The following is a 19,923-nucleotide window of genomic DNA, read 5'->3' on the forward strand; positions in this document are numbered from 1 at the left end:
TATTCATCCTGATACCTACAGAGAAATTTTAATTTTTTTTTTTTTTTTGTGTAACATTTTAGTGATTAACTATCATTAAATATTGTATATTATATATAAATAAATTTAACATCTAGGTACCTATTAATGATAACGATTATAATTGAGTCTTCATAGATATTAGAATATGAAATATTGACCAAAAATTAACATTTTTTGAAAATATCTTTTTTTTTATCTAGATAAAAATAAAATTATCTTTTATCATTATCTAGATATTTTAATTTTTTATCTATTATCTTAATCTAGATGAATTTGGATATGTTATCTTTCTTCTTTATCTAGATAAATTTTGCATTATCTATTCCCAACACTGGTCCTTAAGGTGAAAGCTCATCGTATCGATATCACAAAACAGAAAATCTATTCTAAAACGTTAAAAGTGTTTCCCTTGCATAATTCCTTTCCGGAATCTAACGACCAAAATGCATCCATTTTTTTCGAGTTAAAAATGTCTAACCATTTAGCACATCACACGACGAAAACTGTAATACAAAATCAATAAATGTTGTTTATGTCGTTGAATTTAACCGTACATTAATCGTAATTCAATTCGTCGTCCAATGGGTTTTATTAACAATATTATTTTTTTTTCACGTGTTGAAGTACAAAGTAAAAAATAGCTCAGCTGTTATCATCTATGGTATGGAGCCTACAACCAGTTCTCCCATATTATTAGTTTTTTTAATATTATAATAATGTGTGGTTCACCAAGACCACAAAAACCAACCAAAAAACATTATACGAAGAGAAAACATTGAAAAATGCAAGAAAAAAAAATTGAAAATATAAAGTTTTGCTTTTGAAGTATCTATTACATGAAACAAATTCTGTACTTAGAAAGCATTATCTTAATCAGGAATGGCCAACCCATGACCCGTGGGCCGCATGTGGCCCCTCCTTGGAAAGATTGCGGCCCGCGAGATTATCAAACATTTACAAAAAAAAATTATTTTTGTCCCAATAAAATATTCTGGAATGTCCGTACAACGCGGAAGCCGTATGATTAACAACATAATCGCAACAAACTGTTTGATTAATCAAAAAAATCTTTGTTCCCAAGTATTGTTGATGAACCATGTTATTTTAGTAGTCATGGGCGCCCGCAGGAAATTTATCAGGGGGGGGGCATAATGAAATCAAACACAAAAAAAAATACATTAAAAAACGTTTATTCCTTGTAAACTACAAATTGTGTTAGAATTATATGAAATCCAACACCAAAAAGAACATTAAAAAATATATTCCTTACAACCTAAAAAATTAGTTAAATAAAAACTGAAGCTATGTGTGCGTAGTGCGTCGATCGTCATAAGTGGTTTACACACTAGGCGATTAATATCAATTCACAGAATTGAAACGTATTTAATTTTGGGCGATTAATGTAATACGCATTATTTTGTAAGTACGCCTTATAATATATTGTTATTACAATCAACAACACCACACGGTACACACTAAAGTAAAAATATCGATAAAATGTTGATAAATCAAAATAAAAGTTAAAATATTCAACATTCTATTGAATTGCAGGGGGGGGGCAAATGCCTCCTCTTTCCCCCCCCCCCCTCCGGGCGCCCATGGTTGTAGTCATAAAAACAGTGAATTACATTCGACCTCAAGCGCTTCCACATTGAAAGAGTGAAACAGTTTAAAGAGTTCTTGAAAAAATTAGATTCAGAATACGGTTATAGAAACAATAATAATTCATTCTGTTTATTTCAAATAATTAATACACCAAAACTTATTTTATAATAATAATTAATCCTGTTTAAAATGTTTACTCCAAATTTTTTTGTTTTGGAGCAAAATACATAATTTTATATGTGGCCCACGGATTCGTAATGTATTTCCAAAGTGGCCCGGAGGATCATTTGGGACAGCCACCCCTGGTCTAGATCACCCGAAAAAAAATACGCATTTCGCATTGAAATCCGGGCCCTAGTTATTACTAATGTCAAAGCAAATTACACTTGAACTTCGTATTATTACGTAACATACCACGCGTTAGGCTCACTTGGCGCTGCCTTGATCACCACATACAACTAAATCAAAACGGCATTTTTTTCTCGTCTCCCAACACTTCACAAAATAAAAGAAAAAAATTAAATTATTAAGTTCATCAAATCACTACGCTGCATTAGCCAAGGCAAACAGAGACACCAAAACCGAGGTATTCTTACCTAATAGCAATGTAGTTGGGTGTGAAGAACTACCTCAAACTAAAGTCACATCTAAGTACATTCGAATACTAGTAATTCATGTAAATAACGTCACCAATTTCTCAATATTCAATAAGAAACTAGTATCATTCACAAGTATTAACAAATTTTCGTGTAACTCCACACCATCATTCCTAATAGTCCGGCCCAAAAGCTGCATAACCTACGATATAGTTATACGAGTAATTATCAATTATTGATTACTCAAGCGATACCGATATAGAATTTCTCTCCTTTTGGCCGCACTGCAAACGTCAACAAAAGGTAGTAATTATAAATCTCCATTATTCTACAATATTATCTGATATTTTAGACGCTCTGGTCGAAATAGGACATTCGGTCACGCGTGTGCTTGATATCAAAAAGAGTCATTGCCCCTTACTACGTATAACTCATTCTTAATGAAAATAACCAAGAAATTTTCAAGATTAATACAATACTCTATTTTTCTGTGGTTATTGAAAAACTATATGCAAAACGAAATATGACCACCTCAATGCCAATCATGTTAAGCATATGTTCGTACGAAAAACTACTTCAATCAACAATCTAGGTGCGTTAGATTCGGTGTAGATCATTTTACTGGAAAGTGCACCAAAGATCGAAGTCCACCGGCTAGATATGGAATGTAGTCTTGTACACATACAGTGATTGTATAATATACAAAAAACTGACAAAATCGATAAATAAACTAGAAAAGATAAAACTTCAAACTCAACACGTTCCTACAAGTTGTCATGTATCTAATACAACCTCATCCAGATTATTGCCATACGCCAGCATAACAGCCGCTAAACCAACATCCAATACTTCCGATTTAATGTTAAAAATTTTGAACTAATGTTGTGAGCCGTTCGGTTATGTCCGTAAGCTCGGACTTTGCGATCGGTTCGGTTAATTCCGCTGATCACAAGTAACGTTTTGAGTTCGTACTTTTGGAAGTCAACATACAGGTTATAAATTCACACAATTATTATAAGAACTAATACACTGTTTTATTAAGTCGTTAATTAAATATTTATACACTCACAAGAAATTAATACACTGTTGCTTAGCTGTTACACGACTGACTACGCGATGGCCTGGTGGTCAGCCATGTACGTATAAAATGGACAAATGCATAGTCATCATTCATCCCCACATATTAATATATACAATCAAAGGGTAATAATAATAATATAATATCAAATAATATACTATGGTGTACATAACAATTCCAGCGCTAAATGGAAGATCTTTATCCACTACATAATTTTGGGCAAAGATTTTCGAGGTAGAGAAGCTCCTTTTTCATTTAATTCTATCTCTTCATACACCTTTGGTATTATGACATCCTCTAATTTTTTCTTACAATGTAATATATTTTTGATTTTAAAATATAATAATAATAAACTAGAGCCCACACTGATGACTATTATCATGATACTTATTATGTATAAATAATTCAATATACTAGAAGTTGTTTCTTTATCTGATTTTTCCTCTAACATCATGTGTAGATCATCTAGAGATTTAGCATTTTCAGTTAATTTGCTTAGATTTTCCTTGAACTTTTTATTTTCTTTGTTTAAACATGCATTGCTAGGGATTTTGTTAGCTATTTTGTTATAACCTTGGAAGTTCAAATAAGCATTCAGTTTAGGAGCAAAAAGTCTTTATAGACTTTCAGGATGATTATTTTTGTAGGAATGAGAATTTTATCATCAGTATGCGCCTCACAATTAATATCTAAGTTAAATATCCAATATTCAAAATCTTATTAAACCCTTTAAACTCTCTACATACTGTTATTTTAAACCAACTTTCCATAACTGTTAGTAATTTCAATATCAAGCCTCTTATCCATAAGCATCATTAAAATGATAACCATCTGTATTTAATAATAGCTATATTGTATTTCAAATAACTGAAATATTTAATTACTTTACAAACATTAGTGTCATATTATCAATTACATAAATTGTCGTGTCTGTGTTATATTATATTAAATTTTAAAAACTTGTAAGAGCATTAATTTACTGAAACATTTTAAATTAAATAAAAAAAAACATTTCACGATGAGTTTTTTATACAATATACAATTATATAGTATTTAAAAATATCATGAAGTATAATATTTTGATTAATTTCAATGAAATGCTTCAAATGCAACATAAAGCTAAGAATAGTATCATTATTAGTATAATTGGCTAAGAAAATGTTGTATCCATCTATTTAAAATAATGCACACTACAATATGTATTACAAGTTTATTTTAAATATATTTTAACCAAAATTAACCTTCTACTATATTAGAAACAACAGATCCCATAAACATACCAACATTTTACTCAGAGCTATTTATTATACTATCGGATTGCCAACGAACAGCACGAAACATACAAATCTCCAAATCCAAATAAGTTTGCTAAAGGTTTTAGATTTATAAACTTACAAATCCGGTAAATACTTATAAGCGAAAAGTGGATAATGGTTTTTACACATGCATATTAGGCACTTTCATTTTTAATAATTTCGATGCAGAACATAATTTAAAACGTGTGTACCATGAACTTTTGATTATTTTCAATTTTTATTTTTTTATGCAATATTCAACCCTAACGGAACAAAACAATTTATTTTTTTAAAAATATTTTTGTTATCTTTTTATAGATTTTGGTCTATAAATACCATCACATTTTTTATTATTTGTGAAAATGGTATATTTATTCAAAAAAAACCAGGACTTGAAATCGAAATAAAAAATTTCGATTATAATTTCAATTTTGATTATTGATATTAGTTTTTTTTAATTTCGATTTTGGTTTCAAATATTGATATTTATTTTTTGCAATTTCGTTTTCAGAAATCGGTATTTATTTTTTTTCGATAATAATTTCTCAAATGTTAGTACATCATCAGCATAATAGTATTGTAGGCTGTAGCGATAAGCTACTGATGTAAATAGTATATATTTAAATCCGTTTTTTTATTACCTATGTTATAAAACATTTCGTACTAACTACAATTATTATTAAAGTGTCACAAAAATGAAAAAACATAATATGAAAGTGAAGCTAAAATTAATTTAACTAGGGATACACCTATGTGAAATGATTAAAATGTAAAATAAAGTTCTTTTTTTTTATAGACTCATATTTAACTAAATATGAAAACAATGTTTTAAATTGTAAATGAGACAAATATGACGATGCCCAGCAAAACTGCAAAAGTACAAAAAAGAACTATTATAGGTTATTTGATTGTATATTATTGGTTAAAAGTATAACTCACTGGTGACAACCAATGTAGTTTTAAAAATTAATATCTTATCCATAATAATACACTGCAAAATGTCTATATATATAGTATATTATACGGAATAAATCGTGTATATAAAAACAACAATCGCTCATCGAACACTGATTCCTTATCGTAAATATTCTAATGTCTATTCCAATGTCTACAAATTGACAATATAAATAGACCATTTGGCTGTTGAATTTTAAATTAATTTGATTTAAAATCGTTTTAATTATTAAAATGATTTTGGTTTTGATATAAAATATTGATTTTAACTTTTTTCAACTTCAATATCAATTTTGAAAATCATTACCAACCATTAACGATTTTGATTTTCTAAAAGATTTTTAACGATTTTCATCGATATTTGAAATTGATATCAAGCCCTGATAAAAACATGATCTTCACAGAAAATTTAAAAAATAATATCGATATTATAATTTTAGAAGATAACAATAATACAAGCAAAAATATTTTGGAAAAATGTTTTTTTTTTTTCATTTTTCTTATAAAACAGTACAAAATTATAAAGGTAGAAATATATAAAAAACTTGGTATTCAGGATGTTCGATGTAATGTATGGTTATATAAATATATGCTCGTCACTGGGAGACCACACATGATAAATTGTCAATCGATAAAAGGGTACAGTGTAATATAAAAGGGTTTGAAGAAGGCTCGAAAAAGCATTTATGTATAGAGTGTAAATAAAAATATATAACATTATTATTTAACCAGCAGATGCCAATAGAAGGCCATCAAAATAAGATTTTGGCGAGCAAAAAATATACGAGTAATCATGCATTGGTCAAATACAGGTTCCTACAAAGAATACTCAAATACAAAGTCTAAATGCTGATATTTTAGTTGCTGAAACAGTTGAATACAACACTTAAATCATTTTTGATTTTTTCTACTTACTTTTAAAACCCAATATATAATAAATAATTTTGGTAAAATTATTTTACATCAGATTGGTTTTAATGAAAACCGAAATTAAAGCTAATTATTTTTTCCAATTCAAGTGAAAAGATATTTTTTTATTAGTGAGTAATCTTTTTTCACCTCGATGACATAATTTTTTTTTTTTTAATTTAGCAAGTTATACGGTCATATATACCAGTACAAAATAAAAGAATAATACTTTACTCGTAATGAATTTTGAATAATTACATTAATTTTAGAGTAAAATATACAGAGCCCTAGTATGTATGTTAAATATATGTTAGTATGTTTAATCAAGTTTTTATAATTTGTCAAAATAATTAAAATGTTCTGTATCCTTTAAATGTGCAAAATTTAAATTCCATAAACGCAAGGATTATGGTATTGTAACCAGAACTTGAAATAGATTTCAAAAATCGATAAAAATCGTTAAAAATCTTTTAGAGAATCAAAATTAATATCAAAATCGTTAATGGTTGGTAATGATTTTCAAAATTTTGATTGAAATTGAAAAAAGTTAAAATCGATATTTTACATCAAATTAATTTATAGTTCAACAGCCAACAGGTCTATAAATATTGTCAATTCGTAAACATTGTCATATAATTGGTAATTATATTTATTATACTTAATAATAAATAACTAGTACTTATTTTGTTTTCTTGGAATATCTACGATAAAGAATCAGCGTTCGACAAGCAATTGTTGTTTTTATACACACGATTTATTCCGTATAATATACTATATATAGATATTTTGTAGTGTATTATTATGGATAAGATATTAACTTATAATACTCCATTAGCTGTCACCCATATGCTTTATCATTAATTATAGAATATAATTATATTCTATAATCAATGGTTATACTTTTAACAAATAATATACAATTAAATAACCTAAAATAATTTTATTTTGTACTTTTACAGTCGCTACAGCATACAACACTATGATGCTGATGATGTACTAAAATTTGAGAAATTATTATAAGTTATGGATGACATTCTATTGTGAACCCAAAATCGAAAAGAAATACCGATTTATATTAAATATTTATATTTAAATTTTATTTAAATATATTTTTATATATTTATATATATTTTATATATTTTTTAATTATATTTAAAATTTATATTAAATAACCGAAATAGCAAAAACCTAATATCAATAATCAAAATTGAAATTAAAATCGAAATTTTTTTATTTCGATTTCAAGCCCTGATTGTAACTTCAGGACAATATAAACAATTAGAATAATTAATAATTATTATAAATTTATTCAACAAAATCATACACCGCTTTAAAACTCTCACGGTAAACAATAAACAATAAAAATATTATACAGACAGGTAAATCAAGCCATGAGAATAATACAAATAACAATGATATTTTCATAAGTGTTATATTCATTTATCCGCATTTCAAAAAACTTAATAAAAGTTTAGCTTTGATTCATAATAACCAACGGTTAGAAAAAAAGATAAATTACTTGTTTATAGGTTTATTGGTTTTTAGGTTAAAATTTTAAAGACTTGAATTATGTAATTTAGCATCAGATTTTAATTATCAATTTTATTTTTTAAATACTGAAAAAAACTAGGAACCTTTAACTTAAAAAATCTTTAAAAAAAAATAGATTAATTTTATAATATATTTGATATCGTAATAATTTTAAATCAAAAGCTATTAAAATTAATTTTTTTTTCGATACTATTATTTTTCCCTTAAGTTTTAATTTTAAAATAAAATCAATCAATTCATTCAATAATTGAACGAACTTTGTACTGTTTATAGGCACTTGAAGTTTTTGATTATAGTTAAACCTATCTTATTAAGAAATTTGGTTCTACTAGTATATCACCATACAATAATGCTCGTATTCGTCAACATTTGATCGAAAATATCACGCTTAATGTAATATTAATTTACATTTTGGTACATCATTGGACATTCATCGAATGTAAAAATATATTTTATCATTTACATGGTGGCTTGATAATGAAATATTTTGTACATTTAATTTATTAAATATGAAAAATTTATTAAACTTAAAATGTTTTTAACATAATAATATTAACTGTGCCTTATTGACTAATAGTCAATTGTTCACTGCATTTTATCAAAATCAAAATCAACAGTGGTGATTGACTTCACCGAAGAGTTCTGTACTATAATAGTAACTATTTCTTTTTTCAAACATTTCATATTATTAGCTATTTCTGTTTTATCAAAAGCTTTTGCTCTTCAACATATTTTTTCAAAAAGTTATCGACTATACTTGAAGATATTCTTAACATTTTTCCCTGTAATGTTTTGACGTTTTATCCCTATATTCAAATTCTCTAGCCATGTCCTGGTCAGAAGCAATAGACTTCTGCTTCTGTAATTGAGTTTTCTCTAAAGATTTCCTAAGTTTAACGATACGCTGTTCTGAAATTTGATAAATATTTGTAGTTTTATGGGTTTTATGTAATATATATATGACTTTGGACTTATATATCATCTATAAAATAAACTTACTCTTAGGCTTGTCAACCGGGGAAATTGTCTGAGTTAGTTCATATAACTTAATATACTTAGTTTTTATTTTCTTAGATTTTCCAGGTCTTATGTTTGTATTTTTCGGTTTATCACCGAGATTGTTTTCAATTTGTTGTGATCCATTTAAGGTAAGACGTTCTATCGATAAAATGTCCATTACTAATTATTTTAAATCTGATAGTTATTGAATATTTCAACTTTAGCTTGACACTCTTTTATAATATAATTATATGAAATCTATAATACACGTTGATGATTATAATAGTTGAATTTGAATTATTTGAAAAATAATTTGAATTATTGTTAGAACGATCACTTTTATAAGAATGAACAAAAATTAATGTATCAATATATTGTGAAATAATACGTTTCTATGGATACGTATAGAGAAAAAAATATCTCTATTATATAAATGTGAAAATGAAAACCTTTGAGACCTATATTCTTGGAAACTACTGAACCAATCGTTATGATTTTTTTTTTTTTAATTGAAGAGCTCATTGCGGAGAAGGTTTATTTTCGATTTATATGGACTTGAGTCAATATCTATTTACCAAATACTATCACTATTGTTATCCTTACTATTGTTTTTCTTTAAAATTTTACTGTTATTGCTTAATAAATTATATTTCAGCTTTTTTTGTTCAAATTATGATTATTGCTTTACCTTAAACATTATTGAAGATCTTTTACCTATAACAACAAAATAAAATATTATTTCAAGAATAAAAAATGTAGTTTGCTTTATGAAAGATAACTGGTGAAAATACATATTTACTATCAGGGTGTGGTACAAGATATTAAAAAAAATGTATTAATAAAAAGTATATTATGTAAGATTTTTTTATTTATTTTTTTTTTTAATTATATCATCCAAATTATGACCTTGATGAATGACTCACATTTGAAGTCGTTTTCGAAAGTTTTCCAACACTGTCGCTAGCATATTGAGTGGAATCCCTTAGATTTCTCGACAGATAGCCTCCTTCAGTTCTTCAATAGCTCTGGGTAGACGTTTGAAAACATCAGATTTGAGGTACCTCCAATAGACTTAATCGAATGAACTTAAATCAGGGGAGCGAGAAGGCCACGCGACGTATTCCCGTAAGAAGATCAGGCGACCAGGAAACATTCCTTCAAAATGGCACGAGAACGACTGCTGTATGAGCAGTAGCTTAATCTTGTTGAAACCAGAAGTTATAATTATTTTTTAATGCTTTTATTTTCAGACATAAAAAGTTTTCCAAGATCTCACAGTACTGGTTGGAAGTCACAGTAAAACTGACACCACCTTCTTAAAAAAAAAATAAGGTCCCTCAATGCCTACCAAGAACAAAGCACACTAAACTGTGACTTTAAGATTGTGAAAACGTCATTAGTGTATTTTTGGGAGATTTTCTGCAGCCCAGTAATGAAAATGTTGTTTTTTTATTGTGCCAAAAATGTGAAAATGTGTTTCGTCATTACTCCACACAGTATCGTTGAAAATCATAACTAAGAATCGCATTACAGCAATTTTTTTGTTTTCCTTGATCTGTTAAACTCAATTTTTGAGTTACCATTATATTATATGAGTTTAATTTAAAATCACAGTGTAAAATTTGCCTTACCGTTCGATCCGATATCTCAAGAGTAGAAGCATGTTTCCGAGTAGAACGCAATGAAGACTTCTCTATTGATGCTCACAGCAACAATGTTTTCAGGTATTCTCATCGGCTCGGGACGTCCAGTTGATTTTTTATTCATTACAGATCCCATAGATTTTAAATCTTGTGTCCAATTCAAAGTCGTTTTCCGATTAGAGATACTTTCATTTGGATTCAGACCAAACCGAGTACGAAATGCCCTCTGCATCGCAGTCACACTCTCAACTTTTTTGAAAATATCTCAACAATAAAACTACATTATTCAACTGACCACGGCATTGTGATGACTAAAAACTTTATTAATTAACCTCTCTCTCGTGATAAATCACTTTAATCTAATCATTTTTATTACGTGATTATAATTAATTGAAATATAGGAGTCCAATACGCCGCATAATCGGGTTTGGCACAGTCCTAAACCGAAACAATATAATTTTGATATATTGTGTAAGAATTCGAAAAATGTGCAATTTGTTGATTTAAAAAAATTCTATTTGAAACTTTTGAATTACTTCTACAAACAAAAGAAAAAAAATACAATCTCAGAAGAGACCAAACATGGCATTGTAAAACCAATAGATTCCTAGTTTTCCAACACTGAACACATAATGATAGAAAAAATTCTTTCCACTACCGCATTTGTAAAATACATTGGTTAAAATTGTTGAACAGTTGCTGATAATAATTATATATTATTAATGTTAACATTTTAAATTTTCATAAACTTAAATAACCCATACCAATTTATTTCCTCTCTCAACGTTCAATTTATTATAGTCGCATGACAAGAAAATTATTTTTTTTTTTTAGCCCTCGACATATTATCATTGGGAAAAATTATTTCAACCCTACATTCGTAGCAAGCATACTCTTAAAAACTTAGAAATATTCAATACTTTATTATTGTATATTAAAATTTTTTTTTGTCATGTACTTGCATATTATTTATCGATTTACTATAGTTTTTCTATTTATTTTATTAAATAAAATTTAATTTGTTTTCAATTCATAATTTTTACTTTTAAGGATGAACTATCTAAGTATAGACTTATAATAACAAAATGTTTCTATAAAAAATTCATTCCATTGATTTTTCAGTATAATATGAGATTATCAGAATTAAATAGTTTTCTTTTGACTGAGACGGCAGCATTTTAAGTAAAAATGTATGAACAACGAGCATTGCCCACCCTTCTATGTAGTAATCAATAATGCAAGTACAATTAATATTATCAGATATTAACAGAAAACTTAACTCGTATGTAACTTCTACCGGTCATCAATATCAATACAAAGAAATTAAATAAAATCTATTTTATATTTATATAGTATAATAAAAATAATAATAATAATAATAATTGCAATGTACATGAGGTATAATTGTTTCTTTGAGAAAACGTGATACACAAAAATGTACCCAGGGTCTAATATTCCATCTAATAACGACTATAAGGGTTACAGTATGAGTGCGTACAAGTTAGAGTATGACGTGAAATCGTGATCGTGTCCGTAGATTTATACATAAAAATATTATCATTTATTTATGATTTTTTGACAGAAAAACCATAGTGCATAAGATCAGACTTTTTTGTATAAATCTATAGCAGAGGTTGCGTTTCTTTTTTTTTAAAAAAGAGAACAATATAAAAAATGTAGCTTATTATTTTTTCGAAATCTTTATTCAATATTTTTTTATTACTAAACAAAAAACCTAAAATTTTACAAATGTTAACATATAAACAATTTTGAATACATTTTTGTTTGTTAAAAAATAAAAACATTACATCACAATAATGTTCTACTCTTTAAAACCCCCCAAAAAAATGGATTAATATTATGAATTAACTCTAAATAGTTTAACCCCACATCAGTGCTCGACTTGGCAAAAAAAAAAGGGGGACCCTGTTTACTTTAAAAAAAAAGCGTTACCAAGACTTGTTAAGTGTTATAATTATAACATAATAATATTAAGAGGGCGCTAAAATTTTTGAAAATAATTTGGGGTACTCCATCCTCCTGCGCCCTCCTTCAATTCAACAAGCACTACTCCGCTTATATGCATATATTACATAATTTTACACTTCAACTACTGGTGTATCACATTCCTTTATCAATATTTTTTAATATGTAACCCAATTTTGATTATCTAAAATGCAGTTCATATAACTAATATAGAAAATGAAAGTCCACTCAAATCCATTTAATATATAGTAGAACACATTTTATCTAATTCATTCGTTTATATTTCTTTTAAACTGTTAAACTAAATTCATCTAAAGTTTTAAAAATCATAACAATCATTGATTTTATGTATCATACAATACACACGATATCGTGATCGCACAGCTCAAATAATTTAATCTTTGCATTCGTTTTGTCTCTCTGAAGCTTTAATACCGAATATATTAATCGAAGATGTTAAAGCGTAGTACTTATATTATATCTATAAATTATTTAATAAAATCAATTTAATTTAAGTATATCTGCCATCGTTATTATGTTTAACAAATTTCAAGTTAAAAAATTTTCAAATTATTAAAAAAATTAATTTCAAGTGTTGAAAAAAAATCAAATGGTGTAGAAAAAATCATAAACCCGGCAAATAAGAGTTCTTAAATTTTAAAGATAAAATACTAAACAGTATTAAATTTGCAAATGAAATTAAATGATTTTGAAATGACATGTAACAGTATAAAATAATAATAAGAAAATGTATGTTATTGATATTTAGTATATATAATGACATGTCTAACATAATATTATTACTAAATTCCCAGTAAACATTGTTTGCAGAAATTTCAAAACAACTATTCGTCGGCTTAAGATTAATAAAATGTCACTAACATGAATATAGTTACTTAACGGGGGAAAATTATGCTAACATAGTATGAATGAAAAAGACGTTAACTAGAAAATTACATTTGTATTATTCAGAAGTTTGTGTAATTACGTCAATTGAACAAAATCACTGTTATTATTATTACTGTTGAATTAAACACAATACACTTTCCACTCACACAAGCGCGTTTGGAATAATAATAATAATTAAAACAATGAATATATTATTATATGACCGAAAACTTTAAACTACTAATAATTTAAAAATCGTGTCGTTTACAGCCGTACGAATCGTGCTCAGGGGCAAAGCTCACGCGGAATGGCAAGTGTTGGTCAGTGGAGATCGTTCGGCCGTAAAAGATGATCAATATTTTATCGACAATCGGTCGTTGATATTCGGAAAAGGTTTGTAATAAAAACGTAAACGTTGAATGAGTACCCATGTGATGTGATTCACTCGGGGGGGGATTTGGAATAACATATACCTAAAAAATTATGTTATATTCTTCGTGGATACAATTTATTCTAGTAGACCGACAAGATGGTCCTGCTCCCATTTTGCCACGCGGAATTCACCACTTCCCGTTCAAATTCCAACTTCCTCAGAGCTCGCTGCCTTGTTCGTTTGAGAGCAAACCCGGATACGTCAGGTACTACATAAAGGTAAATATTACTTTATGTACAACATACACCACGCGTGCACGTAACAACTTTTTTCATTTTTATCCTCTATTCATCTGAACCGAACACGTCGTATCTTTCAGGTGACCCTTGACATACCCTACGCATCGCCACCCCAAGGAATGAAATACTTCACTATCATAGGGCCACACATCGACTGCATGGACGATCAATATCTGGTGAGCAGACGATGAATAATTAAAACCGTAGTCCCGGTCGATTATTTGAAATTACTACATCATTTGCATTCTAATGTACAACAATTGCTATGTACTCCTCGTACAGCTAAATTAAAACGATAACGTTGATTATCTACCAACAATTAGTGATGTCCATAACGAAGTAACATTATTATATTTATGTACCCGTACATTGAAACACATACTTTCAGTCGTCATTCCATCGTTTTAAAATAACCATTTTTTACAGATCAATTTTCTATATTTTTTTTTTTGTATTATAATTATTTGCAATATAAATAGATATAAAGTGAACTGTTTAGAGTCAAGAAGCAGGAACTACAAGAACGAGTGCTTTCGTTTTTTTAATATTGATATTTCATCACTAGTCCATAAATTCTTGGCATTAATCAAGTAAAAATTAATCAAATTAGTGAACACTAATATAACAGCAGTAGTAGTAGAATAACTTTGATTGTCAATCTTAAATAATACTTATGCATTAGCTTAAACCAAAAAGATTTCAGTGTATATATACATATATATTGACATATTTTTTTTTACATAACAATTATACAAATACTTATTTATCGTAAGCGCACCAATCAGAATTTAGTTTAAATTATTCGAAATTGATTATATAACAATAAAACTTATTCATAGTTTATTTAAGTTAGGTCTTATATTTTTTATATATTTTTTGTAAATTAACGTTTAAGCAACGGGCATAGACCAGTTGCGCCAAAAAAGAATAATTTGTTTAGGGTCAATGTACCAATTGCGTTCTATATAGTTTACGCTCAACATACCAATTTCGTTATTCAAATTTGCCTATATTCGGATATGAAAATATTGTTCATAAAATGTATTTATTATTGTAAAAAATTTTAAATGTGAATTAAAATGTAACTGGTATAACTTTAAATTTTTATTTATTAATATTACATTATGTATAAATAGTAACAAAAAAAAAATCAGTGCATTATTTATTTTTATTATATTTATAATTATAACTTAATTTTGAATAATTGACGATCAAAAAATAACTTTTTAAATATAAAGAAAAAAAAATTATTCATTTATTTATATTACATTAAGTATTTATAATCGAACAAAAATTGCTTAGTGAATTTATTTATTATATAATTATAACTAACTAATAAGTTTTCCTTGGGTATTGTAAAATTTTTTGAGCGCAATTAGTCAATTGACCCTAAAATGTTTAGAGCGCAATTGGTATATGGTATATTTCGATAAAAATAAAAAAATGAAAAACATTTATAAATTTAAGGTAATATATGCACAAATGCTCTAAATTCTATGTATTTCATAATTTTCTAATGAATATTTGATATTGAAATTAGATAGCAAATACTTGTATCTGTAAAATATAAAAATAATTACAACATTTACGTAATAAAAATATCGATATCATCGTATTGTTATTTTCCAATATATTATGTTTAATAATAATGAACATAATAATAAAAATTTCAATAAATGTGGCCTAGTATAAGAAACATAATATTTAAAATTACAAATAAAAATGTAAAAATGTCGCGATTACAGTGACAACGGTACTGCGACTAAATATTAAGACGCATTACATCAAGAATATTAGTTCTATTGTTGTACCTAGACATTTACGAGATATGCAAAAAAGGATTCATCAGAGTCAAATTTTGATCATATTTTGAAGAAAAATGAAATGTTAATCAATCTCTTTTGAGTTTATCGTGATGAAAGAAATGTGTAGTTTGTGAAATGTTAAGGTTGCAGAAATGACGTTCTGGTTTTTTTTTTTTTTTTATGGACCATTTACCTAACCCTACTTAACTTTTGTAATAAGTTTAAGTCGAGCCAGGAGTGTTGTTCACAAAAAAAAAAAAAAAAAAAACACGAAAAAGGTTTTTAAGAATAAAGCTTAAATTTAAAAAAGGAAAAAACTTTACCCCGGGAGAGAACTGTATAATATATAATATACAAGTAATAAATATTATATCTGTTCGTTTGAAATGATGAAAATTATTGTTTTTAATAATATAATGCTGGGTGTTACCACTGGGTAATCTCCCATATTCAAATCAACTCACATTAATTTTATATTCCTATATCCCACCTACTTATTGTACACAAATAATTGTATAGATTGTAGATTACTTTACCTAATAAAAAAAAAAAAAAAAAAAAAATAATAATATAATACTTATATATTTTGCTTATTATTTTTACATGCATTTTATTTAAAAACTCGTAACTACCGGATAAGCCGATTTGTACATCATAAAAAATGTAAAACCTTAAAAATTTGTTTACTCAACAATTCAGATAATAATAACAATAATAAATTTTGATTAATATTTAAAATTAATTAGAAACCATTGAGCTGTATATATTATATTTATTTATATAGAGAATATGATAATAATAAAGCGTCATACATAAATTATATAAATATTTCAAGTTTTCAACTGATAAGTGAAGAACTAAAAAATAATACTTAAGTGCATATTTGTACTTTATTATATAATTACTATTTACATAAAGAAAATTAACTTTAATATAAATAAGAAAAATACAACACATTAAATTAATAAATAAATTAATATTAATCTTTTTGCCAATCTGAATATTATTTTCAAATAAATATTTGTTAACATGATTTTACATAATTTTAAATTTAAGTATATACAGTTAATTTACGAGTTTACATGGTCGCAATAACAATATGTGTATCAATTTCAAATAGATCAATATAATTATATTATTTCATAAAGTAAAAAAGCAATTTGGGACTTTTAATTTTATACTATATTATAAAAATATATTTTTCAAAACCGTAATATTGTCGTCCTTTTATTTTTAATTTTATTTATTAATACTATAATCCATTTAATTTACCCTTTACGATATTGATACTATAATTAAAAATAACCCTCTGCCAGTTTTCCTTCTGAGTTAATAACCAAAAATTGCTTTTTAAAATAGCTCATAAAAGGGTGTGTATCAGTGAAAATTATTTTACTCAATTTCGCTACGGTTTCCAGTCATTTATGGTTCTATACGTAACATATTTTATTAGTAAAATTGTTTAATTTGTACTAAAAAACCTTAAAAAATGTTTAACGAAAAAAAAAAATGTTAAATTAATATTTTTTAGCTCACGAACAAAAAAAAGAGCTCAAAATTAATAATGTTTCGTCGAATATAACAATATTTAAAATAAATGTTTATATTTTTTCTTCGCCATCGCCAAAAACACTAATTTATTTTCACAATTGAAAAATGTAAAGTAATAAAATAATTTATTCAATATTTTTTTGTCGTTAGAATTCAGAACGCTGTGTTTTCATCGACATTACGGTATTCTTACAACTATTCATTAAACTTACGAATGCACATATGTATAACACATGTATGTATATGTATTCGAATGCCTCGATAGTAAATTCAAAAACAATTCAGTGTAAACATTTATCATTCTGTTTTTGTAGTATTAAAAATCTGTTACTTCTAAAACCACATGTTTTAAAATATTTGTTAGTATTGATTTATTTCAACTATATTATATGTGTAGATGAATAGATGGTTAAATACGGTTACGCCTAAACACAACAATACCGTTTCAATAAAGGTGGATTGACTTATCAGGAATATTCATATTTTTATCTTCTGTTTTATGTAAAATCACAATCTCTTTAAATTGTAAATGTTAAATCATTTTTAAAGGTATTAGGTTATTGAGAGTATTTTGATTTATTATCCCCGGTCAAAAAATATCATTAATCCACCCTTGCATATTAATCCGCAGTTATGGAGTTGATATATTTATATATTATTGACTGTAGAAAAGTTTTATTACAAATTCCTTAACTGATACATCATCGAAAGTATACTCATTGAATGCATTTCAATTACATAATATGTTTCGCTCATTTTAGTAGTTTATAAACATCGACCCTTAGAGAAGTATGGAAATTAAATAGTTTCGTAATGTACGCGTACACAAAAACACTTTAGATGCGAAGACAAATCACGTTTATAATAATTAATTATTTCGTCGTCAAACGATGTTCATTTATTTTATTTTTGATCATTTTCGTAGTGTAAACTCAAAAGACAGATGCATAAATATACCAAATTTCTTTATAAAATATACATATAATCTAATAACTTATTTTATTCTGAAAAAAAAATCGAAATTTTGTAATTTCATACAATTAAAAACGACACGGCAACAAAAATCAAAAACATGTCTTGATTGAATCATTTAATATATATATATATATATAATAAATAAATATATAAATATTATATTCATATAATCTGTGATTGAATCTTCTAATAAATTATACTTTGTATCAGACATCCAAATTTTATTCAGAAATTCAATATTTTCATGTAAACTAAGGTCAGCATTATAATTTATAATATCCTAAATAATTTTAGGAGTAAAGATATGTTATTTTCATTTGAAGTATCAACTAGTTGTTGAACATTTAACTCATTATTATAAACCTTACATTATTTACATCATTAATTGTTGAGCACCATAAAAATTAATATAAATATATGGATAAGCATTAAGAAGTTTTTATTTTTAAAGGAATAACTTTTTTTTAAAGACATGTACTATTAATTTAAAATAATTAATAAAAAGAAGACTTGTACAGTAAATAATAGTTGTTTTTATATTTTATATATTTTTAAATATAGTACAAAACCTCATATCAATATTAATACTTAGGTTTTAGTTAATAGATTCATGTCATTGGGAAAAAAATATAAATTATTTTTTTTTTTTTCTAAAAAACATGGTAATTATTTTTAAATGTTTAAAGTAGTTACAACTTTTGTTGATAGATTATTATATACTTGAATTCATTTTGCAACTTAATGATATTATAAAATAATATTAGATTAAAACTAATAGTATGCCTTTAATTTAAAAGTACAAGCAGGGGTGTAAAAAATATATTTCACATTTAAAAATATATGTTAACCTATCGTTTGAAAATAATTTTATTAATCTTATATTTATATCTACATTTAAAATTTTTAAATTTATTACTCACTTAAATTTAACCAAATTAAATAAATTATTAACTTACTTTTTTAGAATCGTGATCAGTGGCGTATCCAGAATTAATTTAACGGAAGTTTTTTTAAATTTAATAGGCTTATAATAAATGGGGGTTCTGCCCCCCCCTTACGCGTTACATTTACAAATACCATGTATTTATATAAATTATTATATTAATGAAAATTATTATATGTACATATACCTGCGTTTATTTAAATTATACTGTAATTAAGTTTGCAATTTGGTGAAATACCATAAAATACGGTCGATGGGGGGTGTTCCAACACCCATATCACCCCGCCCTAAATACGCCCCTGATCGTGATTATCAATAATTTTGATTTTCAAAAAAATGTAAATGTTTTGACATGTTGTAGTGTGAAACGTACTTAATCTTGTTTTGTCATCAAGAAACATAGATCACAAAATTACAAAAACGTCAATTGACATTTAACAACTGAAAAATTA

General features: G+C 26.3%; 1 protein-coding gene across 5 annotated transcripts in view; it reads left to right on the top strand.

The window, feature by feature from the left end:
- LOC112684345 (arrestin domain-containing protein 3-like) overlaps window positions 1-19,923 on the top strand; it is a 162,113-nt gene that overhangs the window by 109,751 nt on the left and 32,439 nt on the right. For 4 of the 5 annotated variants that reach the window (XM_025555817.1, XM_025555815.1, XM_025555818.1 and 1 more), the window contains 3 exons: window positions 13,796-13,918; window positions 14,043-14,176; window positions 14,278-14,373. In XM_025555817.1, coding sequence (XP_025411602.1) covers window positions 13,796-13,918; window positions 14,043-14,176; window positions 14,278-14,373 — 353 coding nt within the window. The remainder of the gene's footprint in view (window positions 1-13,795; window positions 13,919-14,042; window positions 14,177-14,277; window positions 14,374-19,923) is intronic. The other variant, XM_025555819.1, reaches the window with a different exon arrangement.

The sequence above is a fragment of the Sipha flava genome, unplaced genomic scaffold (assembly GCF_003268045.1).
Source record: "Sipha flava isolate LNK unplaced genomic scaffold, YSA_version1 249_pilon_pilon, whole genome shotgun sequence".
In the NCBI taxonomy this organism is placed as follows: Eukaryota; Metazoa; Arthropoda; class Insecta; order Hemiptera; family Aphididae; genus Sipha; species Sipha flava.